This window comes from Danio rerio, chromosome 10 (genome assembly GCF_049306965.1).
Source record: "Danio rerio strain Tuebingen ecotype United States chromosome 10, GRCz12tu, whole genome shotgun sequence".
NCBI classification, from domain to species: Eukaryota; Metazoa; Chordata; class Actinopteri; order Cypriniformes; family Danionidae; genus Danio; species Danio rerio.
Genome location: NC_133185.1, coordinates 34,629,777 through 34,655,074, shown reverse-complemented (window position 1 = coordinate 34,655,074; position 25,298 = coordinate 34,629,777). Strand labels below are relative to the sequence as shown.

Genomic DNA, 25,298 nt, shown 5'->3' with positions numbered 1-25,298 from the left:
ATATATATATATATATATATATATATATATATATATATATATATATATATATATATATATATATGCACATATATATATATATATATATATATATATATATATATATATATATATATATATATATATATATATATAATATTTGTGTTTTATATATTCACATAATTTAGTATTGTCAGTTAATATTAGTATAAGCTTCAAAAAAATGTACATTTCAATGTTTACATATAAATTTGCTACTATATAAAGCTTTTAAAATGAGCTGTATACATGCAAACCTACATTTTTAAGTTCTGTTGAATGTCTTGCATTGCTGCACCAACAACAGTGTTAATTTGTGCTTTGTAAATGCATCTTTCATTAAATTTCTGATAATGATATCTCTTAGCCTTCTGCAGAGACTCTCTCATGAGAAATGTCTAAAGCTGACTCTCTCATGTCTTGCTGCACTGTCAGACGCATACAGTCTTGAACTCTGGGTTAAAAGCCAAGTTAACATAACAGTTATATCAAGCATTGTGAAACTACTTAACCTGAACTTAAGCAGGTTGGAATTGTTGACCCAAAACTTACTTTGCAACTTGGAGTTTGCACAACTCATTTTGTGCAACAGGCCTCAACAATGCCTTTAGATGTGGTAACCACAGTATAAGCAGAAAAACAACCCCTTAGTCTAAGTGATCGTATATTATGTATATTTATGCATAAAAATAGCACATACAGAAAAAAATAGGGCTTGAACTGGGTAATTTCGAGTCATTATATCAATATGAGGTAAGTGATTGTCTGTTGCTCAACAAGCTGGAACATTACATACTGCACACATTTAGTGAAAATTGAGTGCAGTACTAATAATCCTGCAACTACATTACTAAACACAACAAACAAACACACAGAATAACCCTGCGTGCTACATTATACAGGCTTTATGCTGACCACAGGTGTGGCTTTATCATGGTGAGAGGCGTGAGAAACTGCTTTCTTCAGATGCCACAGTTACAGTTTCTGTCAGCATGAGTGCAAAATCTATGTTTTTTTTTTTTTTTGGAAAAGGGTCAAAAGATTTGAGACTTATATATGTCCCTGCTATATATAACTATTTCCTTGTGTGTTTATTCAGTCCAACCATACAGTACTAAAACATTACAATTATGTATTTATTTCATTATTTTATGTACTTTTTCAGCAGCAGAAATCAGCAAAATAACAGATTTTGCTTTTGATTTAAAAATGTGGTATGTAGAAAAAAACGCCAGCATGTACCAAAGACAAATCCTAATCAGAAGGTTTCTATACGCACATATGAGTAGTTTACAGAAGGGCAGTAAAAATTATTTTTGTAAAACAAAATTTTCAAAGAATATATAATATATATATTACATTTTGTTGAGGAATTTTTACCATATATATATATATATATATATATATATATATATATATATATATATATATATATATATATATATATATATATATATATATATTTCCTTCTTGATTTAAAAGTACATTCATTTATAATGTTGAATATGACTGAGACAGTCACACCATAGGACAGTTTTTACATCTGGCTAATGTTTGGCAGATGTTTTTTTATAACAAGCTATGTTCTGCATTTTAAATGACGACAATACTAATTTATTTTTGTCATTTGTGACTAAAAATGCAATGCCATGTCTTTAACCCATATACATATTGCAGATTTGAAATCCTCATACATATAATTGTTTAGTTTTTTCTTTTCAGGTATTTAAAAATGACACACTTCTAAGCTTAAAAACACATTTTAGGAGGACACTGAAAGAGAATCGAACGCCACCAAACCTGTGGTTTTAAGAAAAAGCACAAAGACATGATAGACCAGTGTCTGCTAAACATGCAGATGTGCTTCTTCACAGCTATGAAGTCTTTCCTTTTCACACCTGGGTGATTTCCTTCAAAGCAAACAAATCGGTTTCACTTATCTAAACAGTTGATGGTGACCACTGACCTAAGTGGTGTTATTAGGTATTACTGTATGTCGAGCTGTATTATCAATATATATGTGTGTGTATGTGTGTATATATATATATATATATATATATATATATATATATATATATATATATATATATATATATATATATATATACATATATATATATATATACATATATATATACATATATATATATATATATATATATATATATATATATATATATATATATATATATATATATATATATATATATATATATATATGTATATATATATATGTATATATGTATATATATATATATATATATGTATATATGTATATATATATATATATATATATATATATACGTATATATATATATACATATATATACGTATATATATATACATATATATATATATATATATATATATACATATATACATATATATATATATACATATATATGTATATATATATATATATATATATATATATATAYAYATATATATATATATATATATATATATATATATATATATATATATATATATATATATATATACATATATATATATATATATATATACATATATATATATATATATATATACATATATATATATATATATATATACATATATATATATATATATATATACATATATATATATATATATATATATATATATATATATATATATATATATATATATATATATATATATATATATATATATATATATATATATATATATATAAAATGTGTGTGTATGTGTTTTTTTTTAAACTGCTTTTATACTAGCCAAAATAAAACAAATAAGACTTTCTCTAGAAGAAAAAATATCAGACATACTGTGAAAATTTCCTTGCCCTGTTAAACAAAATCATAGAATAAGATAATTCTGACTTTAAAACACACACACACACAAATCATAGTGATTAAGCAGATGCCTGAAAGATCAGTATCAGAGTTTTGACATTTTAATGATTCAATAATCCAAAAGGAAGGCATACTTTTAGATCATTTTATAATTCAGTTGTTGGTCTGACATAATGTAAAAAACATCCAATGATGGCTCTCTACTAGATAAACTGAGTAAAAGCAGCCCTGCCTTCTTCCTGGCTCTACTCACTATTTATTTTCCTGTTGTGGTTTTCAGTGGCTACTTTTAACTCAAAGTCGTCAAGAGTTTTAGCTCTTGGTGCTTCGAAGCGTGACATATAATCAAGATCTACAGCGCCGAAAGGTCTGATTAATAGTTACAAATTATGATAAGATGACAACTTAGCAACAGTATGATTAAGTTACTGCAACCTCACAGCACGATGACTGGATTTTGCATTGATGTTTGGCTAATTTTGTTTGCTGTATCTGGTAAGCACAGCCAACTTTATATGTACTTTATATTTAACATTTCTATGATATGAGCAATTCCATGCAAATGTCAACCTTACCATGAAAACAACTTAAGTTGACCAAAATAGAGAAGCCCTTTCTACGTTTTTTTTGTTTTTGTTTAAGCAAGCGTTTGACAGTACTTTAAAAATACTCAATGTCTCAGTCAATGTTCAAAACTTTTTTGATTTACCAAAGTCACACAAATGGCAATTTGACATCTGTCACACCCATAACAGATAATGGATAAAGCTTTTTCCTTATAAATGTAAAAATGTAAAATAAAATTAATATTTTTTGTTCTATAGAGAGACAGCTCTTATCCTTTTGATTAGCATTGTTCTATTGGGCTGTGCAGTTTAATTCACAGAATTTCTACAAAGTATGTTGTTTACTGTGAATTCACTAACTTTTTTGCTCACATCTATAACGCATGTTTATTTTCCTCATTTAAAATCTAAAAAATGTTTACAGATTGATATATTTTTAAAGTTTTGATATAATCTTCACATATCCTTTTTGTGTGAATTTATGTTTTGAGATTTTACTCCAAATGTCATATCTATAACGCTGGAATTGCTCACATAGTTTATCTTTTACTCAGGAGTATTTGTTTATTAATGCTAGTGAACATATTGATTTGACAGTAAGAGTAATAGAGGTGAAAATGGAGACGACACTTAAACGGGGCTTATACAGTCGAGTTGAGCTCACTGGAGAAACACTTGATCAACAAACTGCTGATTCTCTGATCTCGGTGGAATGGACTAAAACAAACAAATCATCAAGATGTGCATGTTTTAGAAAATATAACAATAATGACACACACTACAGTCAATGCTGTGGAAAAGCTCATTTCTATATAAGCAACAACAGCCTCATTCTGGAGAACGTGACAAAACAAGATGAAGGACTCTACATGGAAACTATAGCTTTAAAAGATAAACCCACAAAGCACCAAAACTTTACATTAATCATTGATTGTAAGTCAGACACATCATCACATTTGTACGGTTCTCTTAAATTTTCTCTAAATTTTGCTAATTAAAAATTTTGTTTTAAGACCCACCGAACACAACAGAAATCCAGGTCTCATGGAGCTCCAGCACATCCATGACTCTCACATGTAACGTGAGCGGCTCATTTTTGCATCTGATGTGGAAGAGAGAAGGAGTCTCAATTCTAGAGGACGAAAGACACTCATTCAGTGACAGAAACCAAACTCTACACATCAGCAACATCAGCAGCTCAGATTACAGCACATACAGCTGCATCGTGTCCAACGAGTATGGACAATCTGAAATGCATAAAGACTTCACCAGTGAGTAAACAACAGTTTTGACATGATTAAAAAAAAGGAAGAAACATTACACAATCATTGCATAATCATGTAACTTTCTGGTTTTTGTTTTGAGGTGAGAACTCCACTATAAACCAAGGAAATACTCCTAGTGGTAAAAGACAAATGGTTCAGATTGTGTTTACTAGTGGACTTGTGTTTTTTGGTGTTTTGGGACTGTGCGTCATCTTCTACTGCCTTCACAAACATCAACACAGTAAGTCTTTCTTCAAATTCCAAAAACAATGTTCAACATTTAACAGCATCACAATGATTGCAGCGTGTTTATGAAACTCTCAGTCTTCATGATTTTGGTTTATTCTGTGACTAAGATCATGAATCTCAGTGCAGTGCAATCTCAGCATCTCTTGCTAAAATGTTCTTAGAAACACCAGACAGGAAGAACGGAAGTATGAAACAGACGAAAACCAAACTAATTTTCACTCAAGAAAAAAAAATCCCCTAAACTTCCACCACTTTTTTGATGCTTATTATGTCGTACGATGACAATTAATGAGACATTATGTTTTTAGGGCAAAGAGGACAAAATGACAGAACTACTACAGATGAAGGTAAAACCAATAAATCTTCACACATCTTGTAGAGCCAGTTATGCTTCATTCATTTGTGATGATAATTTAGTTGACAACGTTGACGAAAACATTGATATTGAAATGTAATAAAACTTTATAAGTATTGTATTTACTAAAATGCATAACTGAATAATTAATACAATTTAAAAAAAAATATATATATATAGTTTGGTATTTTTGGCTTCCGACAGTAATATGTCACGATGTCATTAGTTTATACGTTTAGGTCAGATTGCAGTTATGGACATTGGAAGCAACACAGTTTATTGACCAAGCTTTATCGAGTTTATTGTACCTTTGTATTTTTGTTTTGCATTTCTTCAGTAAATTTTAGCATTTCTTTGCGCTTTTTTTCAATGGTTGTTAGACTTCCTGCAAAGTATGTGCACGAAAGGTGTGCCACTACACATCTATTCATCAATGTATTTATCTATGTAAATAACTGTATGAAATCTACTTCACAGATGCAGACAATGACACTGCAAATTATCAGGTAACGAAAACCAAAACATTAACAAACATATGCGCAATATATTTGTACACAATCAGGTAGATAATATAGATAAAGAGTGTATTCTACACTCAAAAAATAATGTTGCTTCTTGTTCAAACTACTTGTGTGTAAACTGAGTTTTTTGGGGACAACCTAATTGTTCAATTTTTAATCCACTTAAATTTGTAAAAACAATTAACGGGTATCGTTAAATTAATTGATTTGTGTTAGTACAACATGAAGGAATTGTGTGGGATCCAGCATTCTTTACAGTGTAAACACAAATTATTCACAGCACAAGCTCGTAGCCAGGGGGGTTCAGGTGGTTCGAAAGACAAAGGTCCAGAATTTTTCCCATACATGAGCTCATTTGTCCTATTTTGACTGCTATGCCATCCTATCAAGTGACAATAACCCATCGAAAAAGGCTTTAAGACCAAGATGAATCCTCTGTTGGCTGTCGTGGCTTTAGCTAATCAGTTTTTGGTCAATGCGAACAACTGTTTTACATGAGTCCAACATCAGCTGTGCAAGAAAGCACACAACCTGATGTAAGTGACAGCATCTTTCACTAGTGTATTGTTTTTAAATAGAGAAAACAGTTTACTTTTATCTACATCTTGGAGCTTATTCTTGAAACAAAAAAATGAGCAATAAAAAGGTGTGAAGCACCAAAAGCGGCCCATATTACAATTAATTTAAATACTATTTCATCTATTGTTGATATTAATGCATTTTGAAATTTTTTAGAAGAGAGGTTAGAAAAATTGTGAAGCTTTACATCGGGGTGCCCAAATTTTTCTTATGAAGGGCCACTTAATTGAGGGTGGTGGGCCAAAGGTATTACATTAAAGTTGCAGAGATAAATTCCCAATTTATTAATATAAAAAAAGTATATATGTATACATTTTACAATGAACTTCTTGCAATTAAAACAAACAATCCTATTTATTCCTCAATGGAGTTCAATGCATTGTCTTTTTTAAATTATATTATATTGAATCAAATTTATGTCAATAACAATGATAAGCTCAAGACTTTTTTACTATTGATCTAAGAGCCAGTCATACAGCACGAATGTGCGATAATGGGAATCTAAAAGTGTGTTGATATTGAATTTTATTGAAAATTTAAAATGTATTGAATTTTTGAAATGTATTGAATTCTATATGTTCGAGATGTATAAAAATTTTGGACGCCGAAATATTTATTGGCTAAAAATATGTTGTGGCATTTAATGGACCCTCTAATTTTTGAGGCTACAGTCATTGTTGTTGAGGTACTCTTTTAAATATGGAAGCATTAACAACTTGTATCGAAATATATCATTGTCATTAAATATGGAAAATAATCATCAAAATTTCATTTTTGCCATATCGCCCAGCCCTACTTTTAAAATTTTTACAAAATTTGATTTATTTAATTGAAGTATTTATTTCGGTTTGCTGTTTTGTAGCTCAACAATTAAACAAACAAACAAACAAACAAACACAAATATGTGAAATTAGATCTGGTGATCTCTGTTGAAGGCATTTGTCCCAACCTTCCCCATCATTTCCTAGATGGGACAGCGGGCCAAATCAAAGGTTACCATGGGCCAACTTTGGCCCGCGGGCCCTAGTTTGGGCTTCTTTGCTCTACATTATTATTATTATTATCAAATTCAAATGGCCAAATTTCCTAACCGAGAAAAGTTGAATGTGCTGGTCAGTTTTTTTATTAAGAATTTGCCTAATAAATGACAATAGGCTTGTTTATTTTGTTTAAAACATATTCATTTTTTATGATATGATGAAATTAATTTAATTAATTAATCTCTTCATTCTAAATCTTTAGGGAATATTTTTGGCAGCCTACATCAAAAAGTGTGGTTATGATGGCATCCGACAAGCTAAGCCAGATAAAATATAGCTTAAAATCTATTTAAATCTCGTAATTAACTAGAAAATGAGGCGTATAACTGCAAAAAGGTCCACTTTTTAAGATAAAAGAACCACCCCTTTCACCAGGCTGGCTACGGGCCTGGGCATCTGTAATAAAACTGTGGTTTTCCAGATTGTAGACTAATTAATTAGCCAAAAACATGGGTACTAGTTTTAATATAGTAAGCAATGGGTCATTTTTTTTATAAAAACAAGAAGCAAGTCATGCATAAATTGTAAAAAAAAAAAAAAAAACATGTTTTATGTATTATATTATAGTATTGTGTGAAAATCTAGATTTTATAAGCCTGAAGTTTATTTTTATTTGGAAAAATCCGCTCCCTTCGGGCACTAAAATACGTTAAGAAAGCAGTCATTTCCTGAGGCCTTGTTGTTGTTGTTGTTTTTCTTTAAACACACCTGGGGCCTGTTTCAGAAAGGAGGTTAACTGAAAACTCAGAGTATTTTAACCCTGAAATGAGAGAAACTCTGGGTTTTCCGTTTCAAAATGGCAGGTTTGTTAAACTCGAGAAAGCAGGGTAAGTCAAGCCTGTTTCTGAAAGAGAGGTAACTTTAACTCAGAGTCAGTTACTGTGGTAACTTACTCTGTGAATCTAACCTGGTCAGAAGCAGGTTTTATTCTCTAAACTCAGAGTTTCTCTCTGTCTCCTTCCCTTTTTTTAAGATGAAGCGGTATTTCTCGCCTTAGCCTTACGTTTCCACCCACCTATTTTAGAGCTCATTTTGGATATGTGCATAAAAACGATTGATAGAAACGTCATGATGCACATAACTTTTTAAAATAAAAACGCGCATAACTGAGTAGGATAAACTTTTATTCGATAGAAAATGTGCGCATAAACTACGATGGAAACACTTTTACTGAACAAATTACAGTATGTACATTAAAAAAAAGATCATGATCATATGATAATGAAAATGTGTGTAAATGGACAAACCAGCAGGCTGAGCACACTGCAACATGTCTTAAATATTGTTTTAGTCATTCTAAAATGCCTTAACTGTTTCAGTATTAGTGTATATTATTAATTACCTCCGAATGTTTGGTGCGTGTCAAGAGTCTCCGCGTCTCATGGCTTCAGATGCCCCCACGTGTTCATTGTGTTTCAGCATTGTCTTCTGACATCGAGGGGCAAGTACATTAATTTGGCTAAATAAAGAATTAATTGACGCAGCTTCTTCTACCACAGTAAATTCTGTTTTTACTGTTGATATTTGGTGCCAGTTTAATCAGGAAGTGACAATTTTTTTCTCTTTCACTCGTTGGATGGAATTTTATTCGCATCTTTTATGCAATATCCAGTTTTGCACATAAATTTATGCAATATATTTGGATGGAAACATAGCTATTGCCTACATTTTAGTCACACACAGAAAAACTACGAGAATGGCTTATCTTTTTTAAATAAATAATTAAATTAAATTCACCTTCGACATGCACTGTAACTAGATTAATGGGATTATTATTCCTTCTAAAAATTATTTTTAGTACTGCTTACCTTCTAAATGTTATATTAACCTCTATCACTTGATCAATAAAAAAGGCAGACACACAAGTGCACTGTTAAATCATTTAAAACTAATAAATGTATAAAAAAGTTTAGAAAAAAAATATAAACGCCACAAATTACATTACTTATTTTTTTATACTTAAATATTTAAATACTTAAAAAGTGAAATTAGGCATTAACTTGAGCAGCTGTTTTCCCACGCTAACTGTCTCTTCTTCACTGATGGTTGCTTCTTTTTAAATATATACGCTCATATTTGCTATAACTTTGCATGAGAACATCAAGTTCAGCTGGAGAAAGAAATGGTGATCTCTTTTATAAGATATTGCCATAGTCACTCTTAATGTCTGCGCTCCATTGATAATGCCTTTTTAAAGTCACGGTGTGCGCGCTTAACTCTGAGTTGGTCTACTCGAAGTTGATTGACCCAACTCAGATCAGCTGTTCTGAAACCGAAAACTCTGAGTTTTTAATCTCTCGGTAAATCAACTCAGAGTTCAGGTTAAACTCTGAGTTGTTTGAACCTCCTTACTGACACAGGCCCCTTGACTTTGAGTAGACCAACTCAGAGTTAAGCGCGCGCATTGTGACTATAAAAAGGCATTATCAATGGAGCGCAGACATTACGAGTGACTATGGCAACATCTTAAAAAAAAGAGATCACCATTTCTTGCAGCTGAATTTGATCTGCTCATGCAAAGTTATAGCAAATATGAGCGTATATATTTAATAAGAAGCAGCCATCAGTGAAACAGAGACAGCGTGGGAAAACAGCTGCTCAAGTTAATGCCTAATTCTTAATTTTAAGTTTTTTAAACATTTAAGTATAAAAAAATAAGTAATGTAATGTGTGACGTTTATACTTTTTTTTCTAAACTTTTATACACTTTTATCAGTTTTAATAGATTTAACAGTGCACTTGTTGTGTGTCTGCCTTTTTATTGATCAAGTGATAGAGGTTGATATAACATTAAGAAGGTAAGTAGTAATAAAATTATTTTTAATAATCCCATTAATCTCTAACAGTACATGTCGAAGGTTAAGCTAATAATTTATGAAAAAAGGACAAGCCTCGTGCGTGACTTTGTTCTGTGTGTGACAAAAATGTAGGCATGAGCTGTGTTTCCATCAAAATTACATAAATTTGTGCAACACTGGAATAAAATAAAGCAGCGTTTTTATCCAAAGAGTCGAAGAGAACACAATCGTCACTTCCTGATTAACTTGCGCCAAATATCAACTGTAAAAACAGAATTACTGCGGTAGAATAAGCTGCGTCAATGATTTTTTATTTAATTAATGTACTTGCGCCTCAGAAGACAATTGACACACAATGAACACGTGGGGGCGTTTGAAGCCAGACGCGGAGATCTTGACACACTCCAGACGCTTGGAGGTCATTAAAAATATACACTAATACTGAAACAGTAAAGGCATTTTAGAATGACTAAAACAACATTTAAGATGTTCTGCAGTGTGCTCAGTCTGCTGGTTTGTCCTTTCACACACATTTTCATCATCTCTAACAAACCATTTTTTAATGTAGCCTACATACTGTAATTTGTTAAGTGCACTTCGTAGTTTATGTGCATCTTATCAAATAAAAGTTTAACCTACTCAGTTATGCACATGTTATGCGTATTTTCAAAAGTTATGTGAATCATGATGTTTCCATCAATCTTTTTTTATGCACATCTCCAAAATGAGCTCTAAAATAGGTGGGTGGAAATGTAAGACTAATGCGAGAAATACCGCTTCATCTTTAAAAAGGGAAGGAGACCGACAGAAACTCAGAGTTTAGAGAATAAAACCTGCTCCGGAGGTTAGATTCACAGAGTAAGTTACTACAGTAACTGACTCTGAGTTAAAGTTAACTCTCTTTTAGAAACAGGCTTGACTTACCCTGATTTCTCGAGTTTAACAAACCTGCCATTTTGAAACGGAAAACCCAGAGTTTCTCTCATTTCAGGGTTAAAATACTCTGAGTTTTAACTTAACCTGCTTTCTGAAACAGGCCCCTGGTTAATAATAATACCTGTTTACTCTGAGCACTCAGGAAGTTGCAGACAACGAAAAAGTGATTCCTCTTCCGTGCGTCTACACAGACTTCATTAAGCCGAAAGAGAACAGTCAGGCCTCCGCTGCACAGCAACAACTCGACGACTTCGGCTACTCTGAGGTTGGAGCCACGGTCATGGAGAAGACCGGCGTTTAGGATTGTGTCTCTCGACAGCTCACAAGACAAGAGAAGAGGAATAACTGAAATGACAACTACAACAAACGCTGGAGTGAAAAAGCGAAACACCCTTTCAAAATTATTATGAATCTTTTGTCAAAACACCAAGCGTAATCTATGGGGGAAGTAAATGTTACATTATGATCAACCGCTAGATGACAGCAAAAACATTGCAACTTTACCGCATTAACCATGATGGTTTCTGAACATTACAAAACATAAAAACAAAACAGCTTTTTGCTTATTGGAAGTGATACATATAATTTTTGTGGCTTCAAATTATCCAAGTCAATTCCAAAGGCTTTAAAGGTGAAATCGGATAAAATGTCCAGTTATATTTACTGTATACAGAACCGTAGCCAGCCTTGTAAAAATGGTGGTAATTTTTTTCTAAAAAATTGACCTTTTTTAAATTTATATTATATATTAAATTATGAGATTTAAATAGCCAATTTTAGTGACATTTTAAGCTATATATATATATATATATATATATATATATATATATATATATATATATATATATATATATACATATTTATATATATATATATATATATATATATATATATATATATATATATATATATATATATATATATATATATATATATATATTTTTTTTTTTTTTTTTTTTTTTTTTTTTTATCTGGATTAGCTTGTTTGTAGTCATTATAACCACAGGTCGAAGTACCAAAAACATTTGCTAAATATATAGAATAAAGAAATCTGAAAAAAAAAAACTTGTTTTAAAATACAAATTAATTACATCATATATCATTAGAAAATTTTAAAATCCAATTTAAAGTTTTAAATAAAAAAAAAAATTGCCTATTGTCATGTTTTGGACAAATAACAAACTGGCCAGCCCATTCAACTTTCCTCAGTCAGAATTTGGCCATATGAATAATAAAAAATAACACAGAATAATATTAATAATGAAGAGCTTGATGATTTTCGAAAGACCCATCCCCACTGATAAAAGGTTGATGGCTTTAAGACAAATTTAATAATTTATTAGTTTTTAATGGACATATTCTGACCGAGGAAATGAGCTGGCTAGTTTGTTATTTGCCTATAGTCTACAGCTTTTAATTTAAACAAGTTTTAACAGATTGCTAATTGTTTTCTAAATGATGGATGATAATAAATTGGCATTTAAAAAACTTATAAAGTATTTTTCATATTTCTTTGTTCAAAACTTTACTCTAAAAATGTAATCGCATTACATTATTTATAAAACTGTAACGTAATGTATATTTGTACATAAACACAATTTTTTGCACACATTTAATATTATGGTAAGCACTTTGGCGAAATGTAGGAAATATTTTTGTGCATCATAAAGTGTGGTTATGATAACCTTCCAACAAGCTCAATTTAGTGCTTAAAATGTCACTAAAATGCAGGATTTGAACCTCATAATTTAATAGAAAATGAGGCAAATGTCTGTGAAAAGGTACAGTTTTTGAGAAAGAAGAACCACCCATTTTAATAGGCTGACTACAGGCATGCACAATAAAGTCAAGACAACAGTATTGAAGTGACACACTGAGCACTAGGGCTGTGCGATTTAGGGAAAATATCCAATTGTGATTTTTTTTTGACAGATATTGCAATTTGATTTACATTTAAATTTAAGCTTCAAGCTGATTTTAATTTACTTCAAGCTCAATTTTAGCATAATAATCTGTAAGCCGTGGCAACAATTCTGCGACAGCTCTTAAAATATTCCTATTTTTGTTCAGTGTCTCTGACTTTGAAACCGAAATATTCCCATTTTACAAATGCTGTTTTTTTCAAATTATTGTGTCTATTAATGCTTCTGAAGCAGCAGGCGCCATCATCACACTTGTCAGCGCCTTCCTGTTTGTTTTCTTTTTTTTTGTTGTTATTGTGGGTGTAGATCAGTTGCACAATTCTGATTGGGCAGAATGAAAGTGTGCTCACTCAATTGGCTAGTTATAAAGCCCTGGTCAGATCACACGATTTCGGCAGGATTTCCTTGACGTAGTGTGTCATGGCGAATCTTAAATGACAAATGTACGTTGTGACACAAGATTCGTGTGTCTCGTTTATTGTTTATTCTCGAGTAATTTGGCATAGTTACCGGTACCGTGTCTGCGATGCCTCTGACACCATCGCAGAAAGTCTAGCATGTTTAATTTTCAAAAGCTTATAGCAGACTGGTTTTGAAGCACTTTACCTCAGATGTTATTCTTTATTTTTATTTACATATATACATACATATATTTTATATTGCATTGTCTTGCTATTAACTAATCGCAACTTGTCAAATTGCGATAGCTATTTGATTTCGATTAATCGAACAACCCTACGGGGCACTGTAAAAAAATGCCGGGTTTTACTGCACAATTCATTCATGTTGCCTTTACACAAAAATAATTAAGTTAAATTGAAGTGGCTTGAACATGATGATGTCACTTAAATGTGTTGAAGGGGCATTATCAGCAGATATTAAGCAGACAGTCTACTAATACTCAAAAGAGAATAAATTGGCATGAAGTTTCAATGCAACTTTTAGTCAACAAAATGTACAATAGGGACCATCAAAACAAAGTCTTACCTATAGGTTGTCAAAAAAAAATAATCTTTTTTTAGTGTGAGAGGTCAGAAGTTTCTAGAATATCCATTAGTCACTGTCAAACACTTTTATTAGATTAATGAATTGTGCCTTCAGAACGACTGGGAGAGCGAAAGCTGGGAGTTGCTTGACAAACTCTGTTATGTGTCTGTTCATCAGTTAAACAGTGTGTCATGGAGTCAGTGGCAGATTAATTGATGTTAAAAGGCAAATCTAAATGTCATTAAAGATCTATATAAGTGACATGTTAACATGCCTACTCTCAGAATTTACAATATATGAGATAAAAATAGGGGTCTAGATTCTATCTGAAAAAGGTCAAAAGCATCTCTGATTTGGTTGCATTGCAATGAAGGTAATGTGTTTTTTTCCCAATGTAGTCTGAAATGTTCAATAAGACACAACACCCAGAGAAGAGACTAGTTAAACATCTGATGCATATTATGGAAAGAAAAAAACCTTGAAACACTTTTCAACTAATTTCTAAACATAATCGTTTTAATAACTCATCTCTAATAACTGATTTATTTTATCTTTGTCATGATGACAAGAAATTATATTTTACTAGATATTTTTCAAGACACTTCCATTCAGCTTAAAGTGACATTTAAAGTGACATTTAACTAGCTTAATTAGGCTAAGGCAGGTTAGGGAAATTAGGCAAGTTATTGTATAACGATGGTTGTTAGACTATCGAAAAAAAAAATAGCTCAAATTATTAATTATTAAAGCTAATAATTTTGACCTTAAAATGTTTTTTTTTTCTTTTTACCTAAAACTGCACTTATTCTAGCCGGAAAAAAACAAATAAGACTTTCTCTAGAAGAAAAAAATATTATCAGACATACTTTGAAAATTTCCTGAATCTGTCAAACATCATTTGAGAAATAAATTAAAAGGGGGGCTAATAATTTCGACTTCAACAGTAAGAAAGTATGATGTTTGAGAAAATGCAGTGTTACAATAGTAATTCTTTAAGTTCTTATTATTTTATTATTATTATTATTTTTTTATTTTATATATATTTTTTACTAAACTGTCCTGTAAAAATGTCCTATGGTGTGACAGCAAAAATGAAGAAAAACAACTCTTAACTCTTAACATGAGAGCAGTTTATTTTCATTGTTTCACACTTATCTTAAAAGTAAATGTACATATGAAAATGATGAAATATACACTACTAGTGAAAAGTTTGGGGTCAGTTTTTTTTTCTTTTTTTTTTTTAAAGAAGATTATTCTGTTCATCAAGTCGGTATTTTAAAAAAAAAGTTAAATTGTTATTTATATAAATTTTAAATAACTGCTTTCTTGATGTATGTAGTATTAAATGAATATATTACTCCTGCCATTGATTTTAATACTAATAATAATAATAATAATAGTAAAAAATAATAATATTAATAGAGTGAATTCTGAAGTATCGAGTGACTCTGAAGACTGGAGTAATGAAGCAGAAAAATCCTGTTTAAATAATAAACTCCTTTTGAAAAGTTCTTTTATAGTGCAATAACGTTCCACAATATTTCTGATTAAATAAATGCAGCCTTGGTGAGCAGGAGAAGCTCATTTTAAAACATTTAAAAATCCTACTGACCCCAAACTTTTGACTGGTAGTGTATATATATTTCTCTCCAGGATATTTTTTTACACTCTCTACAAATTTTAAGACTTCTTGGACACCAAAACTTAATAGTTTTATAGTGGTTCTTAAACATGTAAAACATTCGGAGACAAAACATGATCTTGAATGGGGTCCTTCAACTAATTAACATTTTGTAATGTTTTAAATTAAAGAATTGCTGATGTAGCGTACAATAGTGTCACACCAGAGGATATGGCTTTCAGTGACAAAATGCATCAAGTTCCTATGTTTTGGATAAAATACAACATGTCATTTACTAAAATAGGCACTTGTAAAATTAGGCCTGCGGTATTATTAATAATTGTAATTGTATGGTTTTCTTTTTAAATTTATGCTTGAGACAGTCACACCATAGGACAGTTTTAAGATGTAATAACACAGCGGTATTTTTTTAAAGAGGTCTATGGAAGACAAACAAATGTTTAACCATTTAATGCATTTTAAATTATGATAATACTAATTATATTGTCATTAAATATTTATTATGTGTGACTGTGAAAATGGACCGTCAGGCAAAACAAAGCCAACTGTTACTTCACATGCCAGTCAGAATGCATCCGGGCAGTCAATGACAAAAGCAAAGGTGTTAATGATGAGTCATTTTGTGCAAACTCTGTTGTGCCAAATTCAAATATTTTGGGAGCATCAATAACAAATAAATTCCTGCAATCGACCCAGAGCTGAAGAACAGTTTTCGGTTTTGATAGCACCTACTGCCTGTTTCACTCAATAGACCCTCGAGGAACTAGCAAAGCTTCCACCTTCTGGAAAGGTGAAGCAAATTACTCAGCCAGGGGCCCGTTTTATTGCCTTCACTCCGTCATGGATAACTCAGAGTTTCACGCAATTATGCAGGTGCTTGAGGAAAAGTACAGCAGGGCCTTGCGGCATTGTTTCAGTGATACAGCGATACCCACTCTCTGTTCCTGCAAAAAACAACAACCCTAAACTTGATTTACAGTATGTAATAACGGACAATGGCACATCAGAATTGGTAATGCATTAGAGTACATTTTTTTGCTGTGCATTATATCCTAATTCCATGGACAGCAGTCACATATACAGACATTGTTTAGATGTTGTGTTTCAAAATATTTGTCAGGTTTTGTCACAGCTCCCATGTGTGGGACTTTTTTTTAAATCTCATTTGCAAGCCTTTTGTCTTGTTTTTTGACTGCAGGCTGACTAAATCGTTTGCATATTCATAAGGCATGTAATGGGTTAAACCTGATTGGAACTACTGTAACTGTGCATTTATCTGAAAATAAACGCACGCCTTACAATGTTTATCTGTCAATGAGAATAAAGCATTTAATATAATACATAAACTACAGATGCTGGATTTTTCCTTTTTGCATTTTAATTTATTGTAGCTCCGAACTAAAGATAACGCTAAGGCTTTAAAGGTGAAATCGGATTAAATTTTCTCTTTGTCAATTTTTTTTTTGTGTGTATTTAGTGTTGTATCTGCCAGCTCTAAAAAGTTGGAAACAAATGCAGCCAGTTTGTTAGAAACAGTCTGAGTTTTCAAATATGCCATAATTTGATCTGATCTGTTGGTTTTGACAAAACAAGGTAGTTTTTTAATGTGCCAAACTCAAAGCAAAATATGGATTCTGCCCAACTTCAATCACTTTTTGTAAACAGATAGCAAAGCAGCGTATGAAGGTGCCTTTAGTTTTTGCGTTTGTACAATGCAGCAATCCTGGCATGCATCCTGCGCTATTTATGGATGTACAGGATCACAGGCATCCTTACACACAATCCTAGCTTCATAAATGGCAACAGTAACACAGTTTTAAATTCATTCATTCATTTTCCTTCAGCTTAGTCCCTTATTATCAGGTGTTGCCATTGCAGATTGAATCGCCTTTAATTTTATTTATGAAGGAATTTCCCAGAAAGAGAAGGCAAAAGCTTACTTGTGTGTGCGCAAACTTTTTTGATGGACTACTTTTCAAACCTTGGCCAATACGAAGATGGACTATCTAGCTACCTTCAGTTCACCCGTGTTCACAATATCAGATCATCATCCTTCAGGTGCAGAGGTATGTTTGTCTGTGGTGTTATATTTTTAATATATTCCTGCACAAACAAATTCTAACAGAAAAATCTAATCCAGCAGTGTCAGTTTTTCCATGTTCATAAGCATGTTTGACTGCATTCTACAATGATAATGGAGGGCTGCGATATCAAACAAGGATAAATGATTAAAAGTGCATGAGATGATGTGTCGTAATATTGGATTTTGTCATTATAATGTGGAATCAGCTTTAAATACTCCATGTCAGTGATTCAGACAGGAGGAAGTGGTAGTTTGAGGATCAGCAAAGTGCTGTTTGAGTTGGTGCTTGTTTTGGTACCTTAAGACTAGATTAGAGAGGACCAAGGTAAACCAGAGCCCATTTTCATTTAAAGAGACTGAGGTGTTTTTGACACGGTTAAAAATTGTATTTATTTACACCACAATTGAAAAATCAAACCACTGTAAATTGAAAGCTTTTCATTATCGATGTGTTTACACTGAAAGCGGCGAGAGCGTCAAAGTAGCCAGAACTTAATTCACTGATATTCAATGGGAGCCAGCAGTAAGGGGTGAGGAGCGTCATGGTGCATCTTCGCCGGTGTGAGCGTTGAGGAGAGTTGGAATCAAGTCAACTTTACTGAAATGAGCATGAGAGAATTCCAGAGAACACAGTCCTGTGAACTGACCACAGTTGTTCCCAAGAGTTCGAATATTGAGGTCGCTAGATTTTCAATTATTTACAATGTTTTCTTACAGGGACATAGATTTAAAAAGTTAGTTACTGATGTGCATTTATGTTATATGTATTTTTTGTGGTAACACTTTACAATAAGGTTCATTAGTTAATGCATTTACTAATATGAAATAATCATGAACAACACATAAATAGCATTTATTAATCATAATTGAACATTTACTAATGCATTATTAACATCCAAGTCCATGCTTGTTAACATTAGTTAATGCACCATGAGTTAACATGAACTAACAATGAACAACTGTATTTTCATTAACTAATGTTAACTAACATGAACAAATACAGTAGTAGATGTATTGTTAATTGTTTGTTCATGTTAGTAAATGCATTAATTAACATTAACTAATGAACCTTATTGTAAAGTGTGACCCTTTTTGTCTTTAAAAACAGCGTGAATCTTATGCTAACTATAACAACTTCAGAATATTTTAGACATGTGGACACATATTGGATAAGTGGAGCAAAGCCACAGCACACGAAACAACTTGATCTTTCATTGCTCTATGAGTTTGATGACAAGTTCGCAACATCGATGTAGCGAATTTTAACGCTCTTATCGCTGGAGCAGTACTTTGACAAACTTTAATGCTCTCGCCACCTTTGGTGTGAATGCACACTAAGAGTCTCGAGAATCATAGCAGCTTGGGCATCTGATGTCATCTTTAAACTCTGATTTCTCCTTAAATTAATAAATTTATTTAATAAAAGGTTCTAAACAAATTGAAAAAGATTTTTTATTTGTAAGTATTTTCCATAGTTTGTATCCTCAATATAAATGCTATGATAAAGAAATTCTCATTTTAAAAATGGAAATACTTTCATAAAGACATACTAACTAAAATCAAAAAGCATAAAGACCAAACTTTATTTTAACATAGAAAAATATCAGGCTTTGGATTCAGATTGTGACTCCCATAATTGGAATCAGATCATGAAGTGCCTAAAGATTCCCATCCCAGTGTGGCATAATAACCAATTAAGGATAGTTTTACAGAAAATCATATTTAGAATGGACTGATCCTTAAGATCGACAGCTTCTGCATTTACTGATCACAAAATTTTGTTACATTCGATTCCTTGTCTATCTGAGTAGGCCTATAGCCTCACCATTGGTCTACAAACAAACTCTCAGATTGCATAACTGCAGCCTAGACTGCAGCTCCACACAGGAGGTTTGACCAGAAGAGAAATGGTCATGATCAACTGAACCTGGTCTCTCCCAAGGTTTTTTTTCCCTTCACTTTTGTCAACTGGTGAAGTTTGTTCCTCGCCAGCGTCGCCACTGGCTTGTTTGGTTGGGACTTATGTTTGGACTTTCAGCAGTGAAAATGAAACCACACTGAGCTGAACTAAACTGAACTTCAACTTTGAAACCTGTTTCGATTTACAAGAACTTCTACGCTAAGCTGCTTTGACACAATCTACATTGTAAAAGCGCTACTGAAGCATGAATTGAATTGAATAACGAGACCAAAGCAGCATTTGAAAGACAGCTGTCAATCAACCACTTGAGAGAGTGAAGTATCTTCACATTTACCTAAAACAATGTCTTTATTAGGATTCCTCAAAGCAACCAGGAATACAAACTGTAACAAGATGCAAACGACAGGTTCCTTTCTTTGTATATCCTTCGGAAAAGCCAACAGACGAAGAGTGAAACGAAAATTACTTTCCTCTTTACAGACAAGTGAGGTTACCTTTACAGTCTCACCTTACCCAAGTGTGCTTAAATCGGTAAACCCATGGAATGCTGGGAAATGATACCTACAAACAGAAGGGGATGTAAGTGTTTAATAATTTAACTTTAATCTCCTGTGATATAAATAGAAAAAAAACAAAAAAACAGAGAGTTTTGGGGACAGTGTTAATTAAAGATCTCCTATACAACTACAATAAGTGCAAACAGATACTTATATACACAATTGCACATGATTTGGGATTTAGAAAACCAAATACATAAATAAATAAACAAACAAACAGTGCATTGAAAATAGTTTGCATCACCCATTTGGGGACAAATAAATCACAGAAGGAACTCTCAGGACAGAACAGAAGACCGAATGCAAACGCAGGTATCAGGAGGAAAACATTGGAGATTTGTGTGATAAACCGATGCACTCAGATCCGAAGGTTTAATATCAGTGATTAAGCCCTATCTGGCAACCCTGAGACAAAAACAACTCCATTGCAGCACGTTCGACTAAGCTGAACATTCAATTGGAATTAATGGACCAAATCAGACGATGAGCACCGTGAGGCTTCAGAAAGCCTCGTTGGAGTGCGTACAATCTGCAGGGTTTTGATTCTCAATGAAGCTACTTAACCGAGATGCACTTTCTGTTACCAAATAAATGCAAATCTAGGGTATTCAAAATCTATGCCTTATTGTGTGCATTATAAAATAAATAAATGATATGCTACAGATGATAGAACAGCCGAAAGTACAAGGAGAAAAGCAAATCTACACGTGTCGAAGAGAAACAAGAATTTCACAGCATTTCAATTGTTCAATTTATATTCTGATAGTCAGATGCCATCCATGGTTTACATCGTCATAATAACATACACATTATCGATTGTTATTCCAAAAAAAAAAGTCATATTACACCATGAAGAGCTTCACTGTGATAGTCAGTCTCTCTCTCTTCTGAAAATCCCCCTCTGTGTCCACCATCTGGTTGAACACAATCTGTGAATAATTTCTCAAATATACAAAAGTGCTCAGTCTTCAAGAAAGCGTAAAAAATGTCTATCTGGCCCGAAAAGCCTCATCTCCCCCGCCCTCCCCTATTATTTTTTAAGGCAAGTGGTGACCAGTAGGTCAAAAGACTCTTGCCACAGAACCGTGCTGTAACATCTCCCAATAAATATTGCAACAAATAAATCCCTCCCCCCATCCCGCATTTGAAACGAGTGAGCAGAGTTAATGGCTTTTGGCATTTGTAGTTTCCATGAATGGCGAGAGCTTCGCTATTAATGTAGAAGGACGGGGATCTTCTCTCAACTATACATGGAAAGGGCACGAATGACAGAAGTATGCACTCAGAATATGTGGACGAGAAGTCATGAACACGAGTGTAAAGCATGCCTTAACATAAACAAGCGTCAATAAAAATAAATTAAATTCAGAGATCTTTATACTACGTTTACGCAAATGCTTTTAAGACAGGACCACTTGCCGACATCGTCCATCATTTCTCTCTGAACTGTAGTGGAGGTATACTGTAAACACTTAAGAGCAGTGGTCCCCAACCCCCTGGGCCGTGAACCGGTACCAGTTTGTGAATAAATTAGTACTGGGTCGCACAAGAAATCATTAATTATTTCCATTTTATCTAAATCTGAACAATCTTTTTTTCTTTTTTTTGGTAAAAATCTTTTTTTTGAAACATTACCGCAATCTCTCGATCACCTGAGCGCCAAGATGTAATCCACAAGTAGTGATGAGAAGTTCGAACCTTTGAGTCTCGTTTAGTGAGATGAATGAATCTTTTTTTCGAATCATTTGGTTCAATTTGCGAAAATATTAGTAAAATCAGCCGACAGCTAGCTCATTGCAATTCTCATGTGGTCGCCCACTGAAGCTAAGCAGGGCTGCGCCCAGTCGGTACCTGGATGGGAGACCACTTGGGAAAGCTAGGTTGCTGCCGGAAGTGGTCTTAGTGAGGCCAGCAGGGGGTGCTCAACCTGTGGTCTGTGTGGGTCCTAATGCCCCAGTTTAGTTACGGGGACTCTATACTGCTCATTGAGCATCGTCTTTCGGATGAGATGTTTAACTGAGGTCCTTACTCTCTGTGTTCATTAAAAATCTCAGGATGTCCTTCAAAAAAAGTAGGGGTTTAACCCCGGCATCCTGGCCAAAATTTGCCCACTGGACTCTGACCATCATGGCCTCCTAACCATCCCCATAACATAAGTGGCTTCATCACTCTGTCTCCTCTCCACTAATAAGCTGGTATGCGGTCAGGTGCAATATGGCTGCCGTCACACCATCCAGGTGGATGCTGCACACTAGTGGTGGATAAGAAGATTTCCCCAATATGTAAAGCTCTTTGAGTGTCCAGAAAAGCACGAATCATTTATAGTTTACCTGGTCTTTTGTCTATGATTATGTCAGCACACCTCTTCTGACAGGTCTTCAAATTTCAGTGGTTCGATCACTTCACACAGTCCCATTTACTGTAAGCTTAACCAAAGCACACAGTCTGGGCCGAAAGGAGTCACGATTAGTTTACCATTCGAGTCTTCTGGCTTTTGAGTTGTTCGTTTATCACGTGACAGCATGTAAAGAGATGACTCAAACCTGAGAATTCGAGAAATGAACAGATCAAATCTTTTTCTGGCTTTAAATGCATATGATTGGCTTCTGTCTTTCACGTGATGAACGAACGACTCAAATCGAGGACTCGAGTGATAAACGAATCAACTCTTTTTCTGGCTCTAAATGCATATGATTGGCATCTGTCATTCACGTGATGAATGAACGAACGACTCAAACTGAGGACTCGAGAGATGAACAAATCAAATCTTTTTCTGGCTCTGACTGCTCAGAATTGGCTTCTATCTTTCACATGATGAAAGAATGACTCAAACATGATAGAGGACTTAAAAAAGGAACTAATCTTCTACTCCACCTGCACAAATGTGTGCATGCGCAAATGAACGAATCACTCCTTGAGAGGGCTCATCATTCTCAAGTCATACAGAAGATTCCTTCAAAATGAACGAATCATTCAAGAACGACCCATCACTACCCACAAGCTAGCAAAATGAGTAAGAAACAGCAAGTTTGGAAGGTTTCTTTTATGAAAGAGAAAAGGCCCAGTTAAGCACCCATGAACTGCCAATGAATGGATCAGCAACCCATTTGTCAACAAATCAGGTGCATATCTGCGCAAGAAGATCAACTGCAGGAGATCGCAAATGACGTCGGCCTTTTCACATATTGCGTTTTTTCTGAGCGTAAGTTTGTTATTTCCAATGCAGGCATGCGACTTGCGTACTTAGTTGAAAACCTCTCAAATATTGAGAATGCTGCAAGTCAAGTGATAAGAAATGATGGATCAGCTTCAAATGGTCAGTATGATATATATCCATGGAATATACACATTTCGGTAGACTAATTATCTCAGACAAACACAGATTTTCTCCATAAATAAAACTTGTGTGAGAGCTGCAGCTTGTCATCTTCTGAGAAAACAGTTGAGGGTTGCCCAGCAATCTACATACACCGTGTAACCCACCCCAAACAGGCTGCGGAAAAACTGTCAATCGTTGATCGGTCCACGGTGATAAAAAGATTGGGGACCACTGCTTTAGAGGGTGCTTGACGAAAGCTAACGAATCACATCAAATTCCTTCCTGCTATCCAGATTTTGAACAATGTCACACTCTAAACTCAAACAGCCAATTAAAGTTCTTTGAGTTCCAAGAACTTCTGAATTCTTGGTTGTTTTAGAATAAGCGAATTCCGGAATTGGACTGATTAGAGAGAGCGTGTTTTGTCCAGGGAAAACATGCACCGTTCATTCTCACCAACACAACAGCGACGACACAATATGACACAGCCGTACCAGTAAAACCTCATTTCCAAAATGATTTTTTTTAGACAAAGTTATATATATATATTTCATCTTTATAAATATTTTCTGTGCTGTTGTGTCCTCTATCAATATAAATAGCAAAATATAGTGTCAGATTTCCTACAGCTACTTTATTCCCCTTTTCAGTTTATGCTAACTAAAGCATCACAAGATTGAATCCGTTAAAAATAATGTACAATTTTCGCTAAACTAAATGTTTGCAAACAAAATGGATGTCTGTACAAAATAATACAAATCCCCTCCCCCCAAAAATAACACAATCAATGTGTGTATTGTTAGCCACAGGAGTGCATAGATGCTGAGTTTGTGAAATGAGTCTGCGAGGTGTGTGTGGAAACCAACCGATTGGGTGACAAGTGAAGAAAGCTGATATAAACATTGATTTGTCTTTTCTTCTTGGGGGTTGAGGTGATGGTGGGTGGAAATCATCCATGATGATCTGACCTACTTCTTTGTCCTTCCGCTCGAAATCCCAACTGAAGGAGAATACTCAGCGTTAAATTGTGTTTCCTTTTTTTCCCTTAAAATGAAACGCTAACCGATAAATATACAAAACAAAAAGTCCACTTCTTGTAGAGACCAAAAATGCTTCTAACACTTTGTGGTGTACATTCAGGAACATTCATATTGAAAGTGAAAAAAGCAACGTAAAATAAATAAATAAACAAACAAACAAAAAAATCACTGTAAGAGTTAACAATAAACATTGCCATAATAATAATTTATATTATATTACAAATTATTCCTATGTTTTTTTTTCTTCTTCTTTTTTGCAGTCCAAGGTCCCTGCCAGAGTAAGGTGACTTTTTATAGTTTTTCTTTTGAGGGAATCCAGATGTAAGGTCCAGACTGTTCCTCTATCACCATCTTACACTGGTTATAAATGTCCTCTAGTGTGTCTCCTTGAACCAGCGCTAAGAGAGAAAAAGAGAGAAAAAGAGCTGACGTTAATAGGTTTTTATGCACTTTACGGAGCAACGCCTTCATCATTTTGCGCCACAAGAAGCACAAAACCCTGATGACAGTTTCATAATGATCGTTTCTGAACTTAATGGATCATTAGACACTTTATTGCTCATGGATTCTTCTGCGTAAACAGTAAGAATAGCCATTTTGCCCAGCAACCCAAAGAGTCTTTAACAAAGCAGAGAGAAACTATGCAGTCTTTTAATTTAAAAATAATAGTTCTTCTATTAA

At 33.3% G+C, this 25,298-nt stretch overlaps 2 protein-coding genes across 54 annotated transcripts in view; one reads left to right on the top strand and one right to left on the bottom strand.

Annotated features, from left to right (window-relative positions):
• Positions 1-3,106: 3,106 nt before the first annotated feature.
• Positions 3,107-11,705, top strand: LOC101884045 (HEPACAM family member 2). Of its 3 annotated transcripts, none has more exons than XM_021479521.3 (6): positions 3,107-3,332; positions 4,001-4,336; positions 4,417-4,674; positions 4,769-4,909; positions 5,226-5,301; positions 11,289-11,705. In XM_021479521.3, exons 1-5 carry the CDS (start codon positions 3,254-3,256, stop codon positions 5,294-5,296), a joined length of 885 nt encoding a protein of 294 aa, XP_021335196.1. In that variant the 5' UTR covers positions 3,107-3,253; the 3' UTR covers positions 5,297-5,301; positions 11,289-11,705. The 3 variants fall into 3 exon arrangements, with proteins under 3 accessions (XP_021335196.1, XP_073771068.1, XP_073771069.1); XM_073914967.1 differs by having other exon boundaries at positions 3,152-3,332; positions 5,226-5,264; positions 11,338-11,705; XM_073914968.1 differs by having other exon boundaries at positions 3,152-3,332; positions 5,226-5,264.
• Positions 11,706-20,030: 8,325 nt separating this feature from the next.
• Positions 20,031-25,298, bottom strand: part of dlg2 (discs, large homolog 2 (Drosophila)) — a 426,869-nt gene continuing 421,601 nt past the window's right edge. For 50 of the 51 annotated variants that reach the window (XM_009305412.5, XM_073913862.1, XM_073913864.1 and 47 more), the window contains one exon: positions 20,031-25,015. In XM_009305412.5, the coding sequence (XP_009303687.1) occupies positions 24,909-25,015 (107 nt within the window). In that variant the 3' untranslated portion in view covers positions 20,031-24,908. 51 annotated transcript variants of the gene reach the window in all.

Bases quoted from the DNA above. Each gene is read 5' to 3' on its own strand.
- LOC101884045 (XM_073914967.1), top strand. From the start codon at position 3,254: ATGATTAAGTTACTGCAACCTCACAGCACGATGACTGGATTTTGCATT. The intron at 3,333-4,000 runs GTAAGCACAGCC...TTGATTTGACAG, and splicing joins AATTTTGTTTGCTGTATCTG to TAAGAGTAATAGAGGTGAAA. The intron at 4,337-4,416 runs GTAAGTCAGACA...TTTTGTTTTAAG, and splicing joins CTTTACATTAATCATTGATT to ACCCACCGAACACAACAGAA.